This window comes from Rhipicephalus sanguineus, chromosome 10, assembly GCF_013339695.2.
Source record: "Rhipicephalus sanguineus isolate Rsan-2018 chromosome 10, BIME_Rsan_1.4, whole genome shotgun sequence".
In the NCBI taxonomy this organism is placed as follows: domain Eukaryota; kingdom Metazoa; phylum Arthropoda; class Arachnida; order Ixodida; family Ixodidae; genus Rhipicephalus; species Rhipicephalus sanguineus.
In genome coordinates this window covers 22,135,907-22,152,293 of record NC_051185.1, presented here as the reverse complement: position 1 = coordinate 22,152,293, position 16,387 = coordinate 22,135,907, and the positions used below count along the sequence as shown (strand labels likewise).

The window sequence follows — 16,387 nt, the reverse complement described above, 5'->3', positions numbered from 1 at the left end:
GATAGGTTCGCCTGTTGCATGGGCATGCGCAGATAAGTTTTCGTGCCTTCTTTCTTTTCAGCCGTTGTGCGTCTCTTCAGTTGTTAGTCGGCGTTTGTGGTGTCCTGACTTCTTTCTTGTGTCCTTGTTTGCACGCCCTGTCTTTTTAGAATGGTAGTCATGTTTCGGATGCCACCTATAGGAGAAGTGCAGCAAAAGAAAAAAGAAAAAAAAAAGAGATGGAATATTGTCTAACCGGGTTTTCGAGTTACTCACTCTACCACTCAGTTCCTGCTGTCGTGCTGTTCTGGATATTTTCACGTTTTACTACGTTAGCGTCTTCAGCCAGTCGCGGTAGGGATAGTGGCTCTGGGAGCCAATCACGGCTGACTAGATGACGAGCTAAGCAGTATAAGCTAAGCAAACTTGGCAATGTCCACAATAACATTCAAGGACTTTTTGTGTGTTTATGTGTGTCTGTGTTTGTGTGTGTGTGAGCGTATACGTCCGACAGAGTTTTTTCGTTTGTTGGGATGCAGTATAGCCTATGCGGACGCTTGTGGTCAACTGAGCGCTTCATTGCGTTCACGCGTACCCACGAACTCTTTCAAGTTCTCTCTTATGAGTTTCGAGTACTCTTTTCAAGTGCAGCCTAAATAGCCTGGATAGCCTAGTTAATCTCCTTGCTTTTCTTCATCCCTTCTCCTTCTGGTCTAGCTGACCAATTTCGGTAAAGAGTAGTCAACGCTACAACTACAGTTGCTCTCTCGCAAATGCGTGCACTTTGCTTAGGAGAATGCTGAATTGGGCTGCAGGAAAGCAACTGCCTATCTTAGCAGCGTGTTTAGTGCGCCTGTCCCACTCACTCCAAACCTCAATGGCGTAAGGGTAGAGGTGTAAGCTCGCGCTCAAAACAAAGCATTGAGATCAGGGTTAAGTGGGCAAGGTGTATATAAAAAACTCACAGGCATTTGCCTAGGGCGACTCAAAAGCGAAACCATCTTCTTCTTCTTCTTCTTCTTCTTCTTCTTCTTCTTCTTCTTCTTCTTCTTCTTCTTCTCAGTTGTTGTATTAATCATCCCCCCCCCCCCTCTCTGAAAACTTTCTGCACCTAACTTGGTTTTGTACTGCGTCCAGGATCGGAGGCATTGCAAGCGAGCTTTTTGGACTTCATGTGGTTTTGCACTGTCTCCGTGATCGGCCCACCTTCGACCAAGCGACGGTGTCATTTGAAGACGTCATCATTTGACGTCGCGGTATCTGAAGTGATAGTGACGTCGCGATGACGCCACAATTTTTTTGCGACCTGTCACGCCATGATGACGTCATATGGTGAAGTCATAACGTGATGATAATTTTTTGCATTACTCGTGTTGACGCCGACGCCGTGGGACGCCGCCGACGGTCAATTTTAGCGTTTGATGAGGCATCTAAGGTTTTCCCTATTAAAGAAAAATAGGAGACCGCTAAGAAAGGCAGTTGCTGCACTGACAAAGGCAAGTGCTCTATTCTAAACGTTGGCTAGAGCGACCACACCTGTTAAATATTTTCTCATTGTAGACAAAAGTGTTTTGTCTTGAAGCTATATTGTTGTTAACCTTAACGTGGTCTTCATTCAGTGCATCGATCCGTATTGTTGCTTTGCAGTCTCTCTCTACACTACGATTCAACAAGTGAGTGAATACATTGGCAATTGGATATAGGTTAGTATAGGTACCGCCTGCTTTTCGCTATTCTAGCCGACTATAGCACCGTTCACAAATACGTCGTAGCCTGCACATCAGAAGGAGCCGCACGCCCACGCTATCGTGTTTCCTTCGGTGACCTTCCATACACCTGAAGCGACGAGCGCACATTTGCGCGTGAACGCGACCAGCAAACGGGAAAAGCGATGGGGCGAACAGTGAGAGCCCGCAGGAGAAGAAAAAGACAGGTAAAAGATACCGGAGGTGAGGAGGAAAAGAACACACAGAACGAGCCGGCGGCGGCGGTGGCGCCTATTTTTGTCCGTCGCCATGGCAACGGGCCCAGGTTGATCCTGCGCACCGGCGCCGAAGCCCGTGCAAGGTGAGTCCCGGGCCTCCACCACCGCTTGCGCGGGACGGACCGGGCTTGCTCGACCGAGCAAGAACGAATCTTTATTTCTTCTCTCTCTCTTTCTCTCGCACTTCCCATCTCTTTATCCACCTTCATCTATCTATTCTCACCCTTCTCCTCCCTCTCTCCGCCGTCTTCACTGTTCCCTTCATCTCTCCATACCTCTCGCTCTTCTTATCTCCCTAATTCTCTTTCTGCTGTATCTACCTATAACTTTTGCTCCTCTTTAATCCCTCTTTCATTCCCTCTGCTTCATCTATCCATACACTCCCACCTCCCCTTGTCTCCTTCTCTCGCCTTTCCCGTCTTTTTCTCCCCCTTCATCTATCTATTCGCAACGTTATCCTTTCTCTCTCCACCGTGATTTCCATTCCCTTCATTTCTTCATACTTCTCGCTCTCCTTACCTCCTTATTTCCTTTTCTCGTTTATCTACCTATACCTCTTGCTCTTCTTCTTCAATCCCTTTATCCCTCTCTCTACTTCCTATATCCACACATTCCCACCTCCCCTTCTCTCTTTCTTGTCTATTTATCCTTCTAGACCTTGCCCTCTATATCCCTCCACTACCTGTATCCCTCTATTCTGTTCTCTGTATGTGCCCACCTATCCTTCCCAATATCTATCTATGTATACATCTACCTCTCTCCTCCGTTTTCCTCTTTCTGTCTCTCATCTCTCCAGCTGTACCGGCTCGGCATACCGTTGCCCTCCTTTCGTACCTCGGCTCGACCGAACACTCCAGCCAAGAAGAAGAGAAGATGAATTGAAACAACGCACCGGTCGTTTCCGTCTTAAGGGAAGGAACTTGTTGCTAGGCTAGCTTCTTTATATATGGCTGCATGAAACAGGGTATGGGCAAATCTGTATCTTGTGGTGTACAGTTACGGCCGTAGCGTTTCGCTAGTCCCGTTTGTAGCACTCGAACTATGTGTACGCAGCTGTGACACTTGCGCGTTCATTGGTTTGCATTCCTTTAGTAAATAGTAAGGCGTTGTGTTCAGCAATATAGGATTTCACTTGTAGCGTTTTCTTGTGACAGGATGAGTGCCCGCATTCGGTTTCTCTTCAGAGAGACTACTGACGCTTCCAATGATTTGTGCCGCTGCTTTGTGTTTTTTTTTTATTTTGCTGGTCTGTGCTGTGTATAAGGCGGTAGCTTAAAAGGCGGATTAGAGGACACTATGGATAGCAACAAGAAAGACAGGCCAGCGAGTGTAGCTTTGTCTGGTCGCGTTATTAGCGTCGGTATGAATATACGTATGCAGTTTTGCCACTTTTCCGCTCATACATTTATGTTCTCCACTCCGTTTCTTTTCTGTGTTAAAGTGCGCCTTGTAAGTGAATTAAGGCGGTACCCTGTCTTTTCTCACCGCTCTATATCTGAATCGTCGTAACGAGTGTTGCTCTACGTTTTGTGACTGAACAAAAGAAGATACAGTCGAAAATATTGCTGATTGCAACAGCGATTAATTTTGATGGAAAGTTAGAGCTCGTTTACTGAAAGTGTAGACCCAGACAAACAGGTTAATCGTCAGTAAACGTTCGGTAATAAACATTTATTTGCATGCACGCGCACTTCCGCACTGTGACATGCGCTACTTCTGAAACTAATCTTAGATAGCAAGTCTTGACATTTTCTCTGATCCTTTATCTTCATTCGTCTGGGACAGTGGTCGGTGAACCACTGCCTCTATGTGGTATCTTATCACCAACGCCCTTGAGTCAGAAGCTAAGCAGAGCAGATTCCAGCATAGTGTTTGTGCTGCTATGCCGATTCATCGTTCCGGCACCACCTTTAACCAAAAATATATGAGTACGTAAGGAGTGGCTTATCTTCCCGCTGCCTCCAGCGCTAAGCACCCTCATGACTTAAGCGAAAAATCTCCCCACCTTCTAGGAAAAAAGGCTGGCCGAGTATCAAAATAAAGTTGTATTCACTGATTAGATTGTGGCACGATAAATTTAGGCTCCTGTTTCGCAAAATGGTTTTTCGCGGTTGGGAATGAAGATAACAGCAGAGATAAGGCCCTTCGAACGGCAGACAGTTGAGTTAGTTAGTAGGAATTCATCACAAAAGCGAAGATGTGCAAACACGGACACAAGAGAAGAGGACAAGGTAACACAAACGCCCTGCCTTCTTACGATTAATGAGCTTCCTCTTTTGTGAAGCACGCGACCTAACGTGTTTACCCGCGTTCAGCAAGGAACCGGTCTATAGCATTCGCTCTAATGTCCCCATCAGTTGGCATAACTGATTCATATGTTGGCTAGTGTTAAACTAATAAACTAGGGTAGACCAATATCGGATAGAGTTTGCCAATGCGCGTAAATGTCGGCTTGCTGGCCACTTGTTAGTTAAATGATGTACGTTCAAACAGTACTCACGCACTACAAACTTCCCCCAAAAAGGCTCCCATGAGAAGGGAGAGCCAACTTGCACCTCAATAGCTCGGAGTCACGTGACTTCAGCAGAAACGTTACGCATGACGTCATCGATAGAGCTGCACGTCGCTGTCGACCCTGGCTCTGGCAGTAGTGAATACTAGTGATGCTAGCGATGTAGTGGGAATGACGAAGCGGCAAGCTTATTGTCCCCCCCCCCCCCCCATGTGGCAGGGGCCAGTCAGTGACACTGGCAAAATAGAGACACTTACGCAACGTCAGGCAGAACCTTTCATTTAGTTTAAAGTATGCGGCAGTAGTATGGCATCATTTGTGACATTTCTCCTCAGGTCACGAGACTTCGAGCGGTTGCGGTGAAAATTCTCTCCCCCATCAAAACCGCTCGCGCATGCGCATAATATATCGAGGAATATAATCGGCACGTGTGCTCTAAACGCAGCATTCTTCCTTGCGCTGTTAGGGACAGAGATTATTTTCGAGCACCTACAAGAAAGCACCGCGCCTTTCTTTCTTTCTTTCTTTCTTTCTTTCTTTCTTTCTTTCTTTCTTTCTTTCTTTCTTTCTTTATTGCTTTCTCTTTCTTTCCTTCTTTCTTTCTTGCTTTCTTTCCTTCTTTTCTTCTTTCTTTCTTTATTCCTTTCTTTCTTTCTTTCTTGCTTTATTTCTTTCCTTCTTTCTTTCTTTCTCGCTTTCTTTCTTTCTTTCTTTCCTTCTTTCTTTCATTCTTTCCTTCTTTTCTTCTTTCTTTCTTTATTCCTTTCTTTCTTGCTTTATTTCTTTCCTTCTTTCTTTCTTTCTCGCTTTCTTTCTTTCTTTCTTTCCTTCTTTCTTTCATTCTTTCCTTCTTTCTTTCTTTCTTTCTTGCTTTCTTCCTTTCTTTCTTTCTTTCTTCAATTCCCTAGAAATTGCGTTCCACTCAGACAGGTAACCGAGGAAGTAGAAACAAACCCGCGTGCACTGACGCATAAAAAGAAAGAGAAGAAATGAATAATCTAAACAAAAAGCAAAGGTTCAGTGCGAGTTCCAGAGCACCCCACTTCGGACAGAAAAATATGGGAAGGCGAGATCCGGACGAGCGTAAGTAGAAAGGACGTTCGGCGCTTCCTATAGGTAGGCGCCCCAAGGCAGGTTTCGAACTCGCGGCTCCGCATTCGGGCGAACACGAAGAAACACGAGAGCTCTTTCAGGACCGTCGGCCTCCTTCGCGACAGGTGGAACTTCAAGGAGTCCCGAAACGTAACCCGGTTGAATTGCCTGGCAAGTTTTGCCCTCGCTTTTGCCTTCGCTTTCACGAGGCGTATTTTTCTATATCTTGTGTCGCAATACCCCCAGCATCCGACACCGACACACTCTTACTTGTGTTTTCTTTTTCTTTTTTCTTTTCTTTTTTATCGCTCGGGCTCTTTTAACCCTATCATTGGTGTGAGCGAGAAGGCCGTGATTTAGGTTCGACGCTGCCGGCAGGCTCTGAAAATTGTGGAGCTGAAAAAGATATCTGCGTTCGAAGCAGCCCAATTTTTTAACCGTGTCACTCTCAGCTGTTTGAAATGCTTATTCTTTATATATCCTGGCCATTCCGAAATCTCGAGGCAGAATTCCTGCTATGTCAAGAAAACCTGCGTCTTAGGAGCATTCGCACATGATAACAAACCGAAAGAACAAGCAAGGGACGCATACAAACAGGACAAGCACCTGTCCTGTCTGTATGCGTCCCCTGTTTATTATTTCACGCTTCCATTGCGTAGGAAAGTTGGAATGCGCTCCTGCTATAGCGTATTTCTTCTCTAGTCTTAGGAGTCTTTCCTCTATTTTTTGTAAATAATGCTACACTCAACGCGTTGATTCAGTAACAGAGGAGCAACTTGGTTAATTCTTGGTTTGAAACGTTAGAGATGTAGAAAAATACCACCAAAGTCTGTTATCCTTGTCACGTATTTTTTCTTTTGCAGTACGGAAGTTCTGCAACAAAATCTTGAAACTATGAGCCACGCATAGTTCCTTTGCCAACAAAAAGATTACCAGGAATTTCCCGGCTGCGGATGATGTCGCGTTGAGAGTTGAACTGCATCAAAGGGACCTTCTGCAAGACTCGTAGAGGAATACCGCTGGCTGAGTACCGAGCGGTAATACAGAAAAGGGGGAACAGGTGCACGAGCATAGCATTGGTGGGAATTTTAGTGAGCTAACAAACTAGTCTTGTGTCCCATCCATTTGCGCTCAATCTATTACAGCATGAACCAACACGCCCAACAGAGCGTTTTACAAAGTAGACGAACAAAGAAACCAAGGCCGGTTGAGCACTCACCCTCTTGTCAGACTTGCGCTGAGCGTCGTAGATCTTCCATATGAGCTCGGGTCCCGCTGAGGCGGTCTGGCGACCGATCTCGTAGAACTGGGAGATCGGGTTCGCCTCCAAAGGCGTGGCGGGCCGTGTGCGAAGCTGGGTGCAAAAGCGAGAGAAAAATGCATCTATCTATCTATCTATCTATCTATCTATCTATCTATCTATCTATCTATCTATCTATCTATCTATCTATCTATCTATCTATCTATCTATCTATCTATCTATCTATCTATCTATCTATCTATCTATCTATCTATCTATCTATCTATCTATCTATCTGTCTGTCTGTCTGTCTGTCTGTCTGTCTGTCTGTCTGTCTGTCTGTCTGTCTGTCTGTCTGTCTGTGATCAATCACCTTGTCTCCCCCGCCCGGGTTGACCAGCTCGGCGATGACGGAGCGCCGGCGTCCTCCTTTGGGGCTCACGGGCATGCCGGCCACGGCCAGCAGCTTGCCCCGATCGTCGGCGGCCAGCGGCAGCGTGGCGGGGGAGCCCGCTGCGCCGGGCGCCGCCCCCGCGGCCAGGCTGCCCACTCCCGCCAGCGTGGCCGCACTCGCGGGCACGGCCGACGGCGGCGGCGAGCCGGCGGCGGCCGCAGCCGACGCCAGCTGCAGCACATGCGGCGAGCTGGGCGTCCTCGGGAATATGGTGGTGGCCTTTCACGGGGCCCTGCGCATGCGCAACCGGCGACACTCTGTCAGTCACACGTGACACTTCCAGACAGTTAGGAAACGTTAGAGCACTGATTGAGCGTAACATGGTAGAAATGAATCGAAAGGCGCCTAAGACATGACGAAGCAAAGACGACCGACACGAGCGTTTTAAGACTATCGACCAGACTACTGTTCATTGTAGAGCGGCATTTCGAATTCGTATAGGAGGCAGCCATCTTTGGCCGCGTGCTGCAGATCATGTGGTGCGAGCGAGAATGGCTGTATTTCGATTCTGGACAGAATCGTAGACGGTCTACGCTAACAGCCTAAAAGACAGCATCGAGCCCCAGTACTCCTAAAAATGGAACACGTCCTGATGACGTCTGTTCGACGAGACGCCACCTCACGACGACAAAAGAACGCGAAAAGAAGTTATTTCTTAGACTTTATTCCCGTCAAAATCTATAAAAACACAACGTGGCTTGTATTATGCGCGTACAAAAGCGAATACCTGCGGGCAGACGACCAACCAGCGATAACTGCGCTATCAGAGCATTCCGCTCAGCCTCCATGTTGTTTACACAGCCAACTAGCCTGCACTGTTTTTGTCTCCGATGCCGTCTTCTCGAAGTTGGCTGTTTTGCCGGCTACGTGAGAATTGCAATGTGTCTTAAGATGACCCCTGTCCACTTGTCTAATTAATCGTCTACGGTCACTATTAGAATAGACCCTGTGATAGCTTAAGGCCGGTCCTTATCGCAAATGGGGACGTCAGTTTTGACGAACCAAACCCGCAGTCCCTTCACACGGCTGCGCCGACAGTTTATACCTATTGTCAAGCTTATGTATCTGAGGTCGAGAGTATGGCGAAATCTCGTTTGGTGGCGATGAAACATTGGTGAACACGCTCAAAAACGCCTACCAAGGTAATTGGTAGCCTCTATAGCCACTTCGGACTGTTATTCGACCTCTGCGACCAGAGGCCTAGCGTCTCAGTGACAGTTCAAAACGCTTGAGCTCCGATGCGGCAATAATACGATGACACTATCGTTACGACAGTGTCACAGCTCGTTAGCGTCTTTTTGAAACGTACAGCACCCTTGGTAGCAGTGCTGATACACCAGTTAAAAATACACCCATACCTACCAACACCTGGTGATAGGCACCACCACCTGTTTGTACCATTTTGTATGGGCGATCCACAAAATGGACGTAGAATTCAGTCATGAGAATGAGACTGATATTGAAGAACTGCGTTTAGTCAACATTGTATCCAAAAGCAGAGTAACTTAGCCTATATTGACCAATGCTAGTAGTGTTCGAGCTCATACGGAACCAGCTGAGGAAGCCCTCAACCCGAGCCGAGCTTCACACTCTCAGAAATTATACTTGACACCGTGTACATAATTGTGCTTTGTTACACAAAGTGATAGAAGGGGCCAAGAAAAAAAGTTGTTATGAAAGACAGTTATACAGAAAAAAAGAACACTGGTCGTTCCCTAATAAAGGCTTTAGCAGGCTCCGCGATCAGCAACGGCAGCACGCCGTTACAATGGTGCACGCTTGTTGCGGATACCACACTACAAGCTTCAATAGGAGGCTAGCATACCGGTCATGCCAAACTCGTTAACATCCCTGTCTTTCCTCTCTCTCGTTTTCCTCCTCTCATACGAAGGCCTGGCTCTCGAGGTTACGTCATAACTAGCGCTCCGTGTTTTCGGAGTTCATTTCTTTTGAAATTCGGAGGGTGTTTTTCGGAGCTTCTTTTTTTTTGGGGGGGGGGGGGGAGAATTTGGCGTTTATCGGAGTTTATTTCGCGTAAATTTTCAATTCTCAGAAATTTTGTGTTTAATTTTGCATTGCAAGTTGTTGCAACGTGTTCTTATTCGTTTCATTTCCAATGAAAATTCTTTGCATTGTTGCTGATAATCCTATTTCTCCATCCTTTCATTTTTTCTCACTTCCTGTTCATTTACCCGGTTAATAAGGCCGTTGATGTACACTGCTGGTAGGGGAGGGGGGTGCAAGAGCCAGTCAAGCTGTTTCTAAGCTTTTTCTCCCAGCCTCTCTCGTCTTCTTCACTCTAAAAAGAAGAGAGTAGGTGCGACTCCTTTCGGGTAGCCCTGACTTGCCGCGCATGTGACTCTCTTTAAAGAGGCGCGTCAACACTCTCACACGGCTGTCACACGGCTTTCAGAAGAGAGTATAGTGATCCTCGAAGCGAGCTGACGTGCCTCTTTAGAGAGAGCCATATGCGTGGCAAGCCAGAACTCTCAAAAAAGAGTCGAATGGCTCTTTCTTTTCTTAGAGGGTTGATTAAAAATAAAGGACCTATTATTATTATTATTCTCAATACTTCGATATCATAGATGAAATAATATCTAAACACAAAAACATGCGTACACACTAAGTGTATTTTAGATGTTTGGAAGGTTTGAACGCACAACCACGTATACATACAAACACAAATACTTGAATACAAAACACTTACATTTGTTCGTATTACAACCTTAAAGCTTGTTGTAATAGCCGCAAGCATATTTTACGAGGTTGCTGCCGCTGATGGAGGTGCTCTCCTTTCGATTCATAATTCTCAGCTTTGAAAATACCCTTTGACTGTTGCAAATGCCCATTTAAAATCGGAGTTTATCGGATAAATTCGAATGATAAAAAACTTTACCGGCGAGTGTGTATCATATTTTTTTATTTATCCGAAAACATGGAGCCCTAATCATAATTAGCGCTGCGTGTTCCGAGTTTATTTTTCTTACAACTTGGAGGGTGTCTTTTGGAGTTTATATTTTTGGCGGCAACTCTGCGTTTATCGTAGTTTATTTTTAGTAAATCATCGATTCTCCAAAATTCGGAGTTTAATTTTGCATTATACTCAATACTCCAATATCTTAGATGAAACGATGTCCGAACAAGATAACATTAGAAAACACGAATCGTGTTTTAGTTGCCTGGAAGGTTTGAACGCGCAAACTCATATACACAAGCACAAATACTTTAAAAGACAACAACTATGCTTTTGTGTATTACAACCTTAATAATAATAATAATAATAATAATAATAATAATAATAATAATAATAATAATAATAATAATAATAATAATAATAATAATAATAATAATAATATATCTGGGTTACGTGCCAAAGCCACGATATGATTATGAAGCACGCCGTAGTGGAGGGCTCCGGAAATTTTGACCATCTGGTGTTTCTTAACGTGCACTGACATCGCAGAGTACAAGGGCCTCTACTATTTCACGTCCACCGAAATGCGACAGCCGCGGCCGGGATCGAACCAGTATTACAACCTTAAAGCTTGTTGTCATAGACGAAAGCATACTATACGAGCTCCTTATATTCTCTGTCTTCTGCGCCTGCCATGTTGTTCTAGTGGTTACGGTGCTCAACAGCTGACCCGAAGGTCGCAGGATCGAATCCCGACCGCGGCAGCCACATTTTCGATGGGGGCGGAAACGGTTGAGGCCCGTGTACTTATATTGTCACGTGGTCGTGACGTCGAAGAAGACAGCAGTCGGCGTTTGCAGGATGAAACTGTTTATTTGGCCGAACTTGTGGCCGGAAAATGAGAACTGGAACTACAGCAATATACGCTGTACAATGATAGCGGCGAACAGGGCGTCGTTCGTCGATCAAGTGACAAGCAGTCAAGCGCGTCGGCTTTTATACAGGCGCTATCGAACTTTCCAGCGATATCGCTGGTGGCGGCGTAATCTCTAGACAAAGCTGGAACATTCGCGTGCGGGGCGCAATCTTAACAAACCGATCTACTACAATCGCGACGCTTCTAGAACACTACTTCGCCGACAGCGTCGAGCGTTGATAACCGTCCCTCCCGGTCAAACCCGAATACATCAAAACAAGACAAGAAGTGGGCATGGCATTGCCCCCCTCTGAAAAAGCATCGTCCCGATGCTTGTGAAAGAACATAGAAGAGAAAAAAAAAACAAGTGCATACACAAATAAATCACAATAACAAAGGAAAAAATAGAGTCCCCAGGCTCGCTAACGCGCAAAATACGGCTTAAGGCGCACGACATGGACGACTTCAGGTCGCGCACGGCGCCGCTGAGAGTTCGTAATGCCGTCAGGGACAACCTCATAGTCGAGTGCGCCGAGGCGTCGAAGTACCCTGTACGGTCCGAAGTATCGTCGAAGAAGCTTCTCACTAAGTCCTCGTCGGCGTATTGGCGTCCATACCCATACACGGTCACCGGGTTGGTATTCCATGTGGCGTCGTCGAAGGTTGTAGCGGCGGCTGTCAGTCGTCTGCTGGTTCTTGATCCGTAGGCGGGCGAGCTGTCGTGCTTCTTCGGCGCGCTGTAGGTAGGTGGTCACGTCGATGTTTTCCTCGTCGGTCACGTTTGGTAGCATGGCGTCGAGCGTCGTTGCCGGGCTCCGTCCGTAGACCAACTTGTACGGCGTCATCTGCGTCGTTTCCTGTACGGCCGTGTTGTACGCGAAGGTCACGTACGGAAGGATGGCGTCCCACGTCTTGTGTTCGACGTCGACGTACATGGCCAGCATGTCGGCGATGGTCTTATTTAGACGCTCGGTGAGGCCGTTGGTCTGTGGGTGGTACGCGGTGGTGCGGCAGTGGCTTGTGTGGCTGTATTCCAGGATCACCTGAGTTAGGTCAGCCGTAAACGCCGTACCTCTGTCGGTGATGAGAACCTTCGGGGCGCCGTGTCGAAGGACGATGCTCTCAACGAAGAACTTGGCTACCTCAGCGGCACTGCCTTTGGGCAGGGCTTTTGTTTCGGCGTAGCGGGCGAGGTAGTCGGTAGCCACGACGATCCATTTATTTCCGCAAGTCGACGTTGGGAACGGCCCCAGGAGGTCCATCCCGATCTGCTGGAATGGTCGCCGAGGAGGCTCGATCGGCTGAAGGAAGCCTGCTGGTCTTGTGGGCGGTGTCTTCCGTCGCTGACAGTCTCGGCACGTCCTTACGTAGCGAGTGACGTCGGCTGCAAGGCGCGGCCAGTAGTACTTTTCCTGTACTCGTGCGAGCGTTCGGGAAAGTCCGAGGTGTCCAGCCGTCGGGTCGTCGTGCAGGGCATGCAGAATTTCTGGTCGCAGTCCCGAAGGTACAACGATAAGGTAGCTGGCTCGGGCCGGAGAGAAGTTCTTCTTTACGAGGACGTTGTTTTTCAAGAAAAATGATGCCAATCCTCGCCTGAATACTTTTGGGACAGCGATGGTCCTGCCCTCCAGGTAATCCACTAGACCCTTCAGTTCCGGGTCGGCTCGCTGTCGTTCGGCGAAGTCTTCGGCACTTATGGCTCCCAAGAAGCTGTCATCATCCTGGTCGTCGGGCGGTGGCGGGTCGACGGGGGCACGAGACAAGCAGTCGGCGTCGGAGTGTTTCCTTCCGGACTTGTACACGACAGTAATGTCAAATTCTTGAAGTCTTAAGCTCCACCGTGCGAGGCGACCTGAAGGGTCCTTCAAGTTAGCTAGCCAACACAAGGCGTGATGGTCGCTCACAACATTGAAGGGCCTGCCGTAGAGGTAGGGGCGAAACTTTGACGTAGCCCAGATGATGGCGAGGCACTCCTTTTCTGTTGTGGAATAGTTGACCTCTGCTTTAGACAGCGACCGGCTAGCATAACTGATAACCCTTTCCAGTCCGCCCGTCCGCTGCACAAGGACGGCGCCGAGTCCTATGCTGCTTGCATCGGTGTGAATCTCTGTATCGGCGTATTCGTCGAAATGCGCAAGTATCGGAGGCGTCTGCAGGCGTCGTTTCAGTTCATGAAATGCTTCGACTTGCGCTGTTTGCCACCTGAATTCGACGTCGGTCTTCGTGAGCTGCGTTAGTGGTTCGGCGATCCGTGAAAAGTCTTTGACAAAACGTCTGTAATAGGCGCACAAGCCGAGAAATCGGCGCACGGCCTTCTTGTCGGTGGGTAGCGGGAAAGCGGCGATGGCAGCTGTTTTCTGCGGGCCTGGGAGCACTCCAGTCTTGCTGATCACGTGACCCAAAAACAAGAGCTCCTCGTACGCGAAGCGGCACTTTTCTGGCTTCAGGGTGAGGCCGGAGTTCTTTATTGCTTGAAGTACGGATTGAAGTCGCTGGAGGTGTTCGTCGAAGTTCGAGGAATACACAACGACGTCGTCCAAGTAAACAAGGCAAGTCTGCCACTTCAAGCCAGCCAGCACGGTGTCCATGACGCGCTGGAATGTCGCAGGTGCCGAGCAAAGACCGAAAGGCATGACCTTGAACTCAAAGAGGCCGTCGGGTGTTATAAAAGCGGTCTTTTCTCGGTCTATTTCGTCTACTTCGATCTGCCAATAGCCGGTCTTGAGGTCCATCGACGAAAAGTACGTCGCGTTGTGTAGTCGATCCAGGGTGTCGTCTATCCGTGGGAGGGGGTACACGTCCTTCTTCGTGATTTTGTTCAGGCGCCGATAATCAATGCAGAAGCGCAGTGTCCCGTCCTTCTTCTTCGCTAACACCACGGGTGACGCCCACGGACTCTTTGAAGGCTGGATGATGTCGTCGCGTAGCATTTCGTCGACTTGTTTCTTTATGGCCTCACGTTCTCGCGTCGAAACTCTGTAGGGGCTCTGTCGGAGTGGTCGAGAATTTTGTTCTGTTATAATGCGGTGCTTAGCAAGGGGCGTTTGTCGGACCCGCGATGACGACGAGAAACAGTCCTTGTATTGCAGGAGCAGGGTTTTCAGCTGGTCTTGCTTGACCTTCGGAAGGCTCCGGTTGACGTCGAAATCTGGTTCGGGACCTCGATTCGTTGAAGCAGGTTCGGCAGCATCGAAGAGGGCGAAAGCATTGCTGGCGGCCACACATTCGTCGATGTAGGCGACCGTCGTACCAATGTTGAGGTGCCTATATTCGTGGCTGAAATTTGTCAGCACTACCTTTGCTTTACCGTCACGCAGTTTGGCTATACCTCTTGCGACGCAAATTTGACGGTTCAAGAGTAGTTGCTGATCGCCCTCGATGACGCCTTCAAGGTTCGCAGGTTTTTCGGTGCCGACGGAAATAATGACGCTGGAGCGCGGTGGAACGGTCACCTGCTCTTCTATCACGTTGAATGCATGGTTCCCTGGCGTCGCGTGGGGCGGGAGCGCTTTGTCTGAGGTTAGCGTTATCGACTCAGACCTCAGGTCGATGACGGCGCCGTGGTCACTTAGGAAGTCCATTCCAAGTATCACATCCCTAGAGCAATTTTGTAGGATTACAAAGCTCGCAGGATAAGTCCGGTTATTGATGGTGACTCTCGCCGTGCAGACACCAATCGGCGTTATCAGGTGGCCTCCAGCTGTCCGGATTTCGGGTCCACTCCAAGCGGTCTTTACCTTCTTCAGCTTGGTGGCGAATGGCCCACTGACGACGGAATAGTCGGCCCCAGTGTCGACGAGAGCGGTGACGTTGTGGCCGTCGATGATAACGTCGAGGTCGCTAGTTCGTCGTCTTGCGTTGAGGTTGGGTCGCGGCGTCGGGTCACGGCTGCGTCGGTATGTTCCGCTGCTTCCATGTTGCGTCGTCGGGTCTTCTTCGGTCCGCGAGGTTTCGTCGGCAGGGCTTCGTCTGCTTCGCGTCGTGTTCTGCAGGTCTCGTCGCGTGGTCGTCGGCGGCGGAGGATCTTCGGTAGTTCGTCGTACAGCAACCGCACCTCCATCGGTTGCTGCCCTTAGTTTTCCGGATACGGGCTAGGCGACCGGCCCCGGTTTGGGCCAGTGTACGGTCGGCGGTGCGGTGACATGTAGCGGCCGGGCGACGGCGAGCGGGAAGGTCGTCGTTCTTGCCACTGTGTTCCGGTGAGGTAGTCGTCAATGTCGCGCGGCCGTTCGCCTGGCTGCGGGCGCGGCGCGTTGATGGCGAATCCGCGTAGTCCCATCTGTCGGTACTGGCAGCGGCGGTACGTGTGGCCGGCTTCTCCGCAGTGGTAGCAGAGCGGGCGGTTGTCGGGGGCACGCCAGACATCGGTCTTCCTCGGGGTGTTGCGCTGGCCGACAGGTGGTCGGTAGTGCGTCGGTGGCGGCGGCGGCGTCTGGCGACGGTACTGCGGCGGTGTGGCGTCTTGGCGCGGGCGTGGAGGAGGAGCATGACGGCGGGCTGCAGCAGCATAGCTCATAGCTTGCGGCTGCGGCTCTGCTAGCTGAGGCGCGCCGAGTGAATGCTGGATCTCCTGGCGCACGACGTCGGCGATGGACTCTACTTGAGGTTGCGACGAAGGTAGAATTTTTCGCAACTCTTCTTGCACGATTGCTCGAATCGTCTCACGCAGGTCGGCAGGTCCTAGGGCTTGAACGTCGGCGTAGCTTGTAGCCGAGAAGCTGCGGTTGTATTGCCGCGTTCGCATCTCAAGCGTTTTCTCGATCGTGGAAGCCTCCGATGCAAATTCAGTGACCGTCTTCGGCGGTTTCCTTATCAATCCAGCGAAGAGTTCCTGTTTGACACCCCGCATGAGGAACCTCACTTTCTTCTCTTCGGGCATACGTGGGTCGGCGTGTCGAAACAGGCGATTCATCTCTTCCGTGTAGATGGCAATATTTTCGTTGGGCAGCTGCACACGGGTCTCCAGCATAGCCGCGGCCCGTTCCTTGCGGACCACGCTCGTGAACGTGCTTAGGAACGTCGTCCGAAAGAGATCCCATGTTTGTAGGGCGGATTCTCGGTTCTCGAACCACGTCCTCGCGGCGTCTTCTAGGTAGAAGTACACGTGGCGCAGCTTGTCCTCGCAGTTCCAGTTATTAAATGTTGAGACCCTTTCGAAGGTCTCGAGCCAGGTCTCGGGGTCTTCACATGGCGAACCACGGAACGTCGGCGGCTCCCTGGGTGGCTGCATCACGACCGTTGTAGGTGGTAGAGGGTCTGTCATCGTCTCGGCGGTCGAGGTGACGGTCTTCGGCTG

At 49.3% G+C, this 16,387-nt stretch overlaps 1 protein-coding gene across 1 annotated transcript in view; it reads right to left on the bottom strand.

Annotated features, from left to right (window-relative positions):
• The window catches only part of LOC119407234 (SCY1-like protein 2), a 396,104-nt gene that overhangs the window by 125,209 nt on the left and 254,508 nt on the right, over positions 1–16,387 (bottom strand). Inside the window, exons 5-6 of the mRNA XM_037674113.2 lie at positions 7,181–7,493; positions 6,787–6,921 (exon numbers count right to left, since the gene is read on the bottom strand). Of these exons, the coding sequence (XP_037530041.1) occupies positions 6,787–6,921; positions 7,181–7,255 (210 nt within the window). The 5' untranslated portion in view covers positions 7,256–7,493. The remainder of the gene's footprint in view (positions 1–6,786; positions 6,922–7,180; positions 7,494–16,387) is intronic.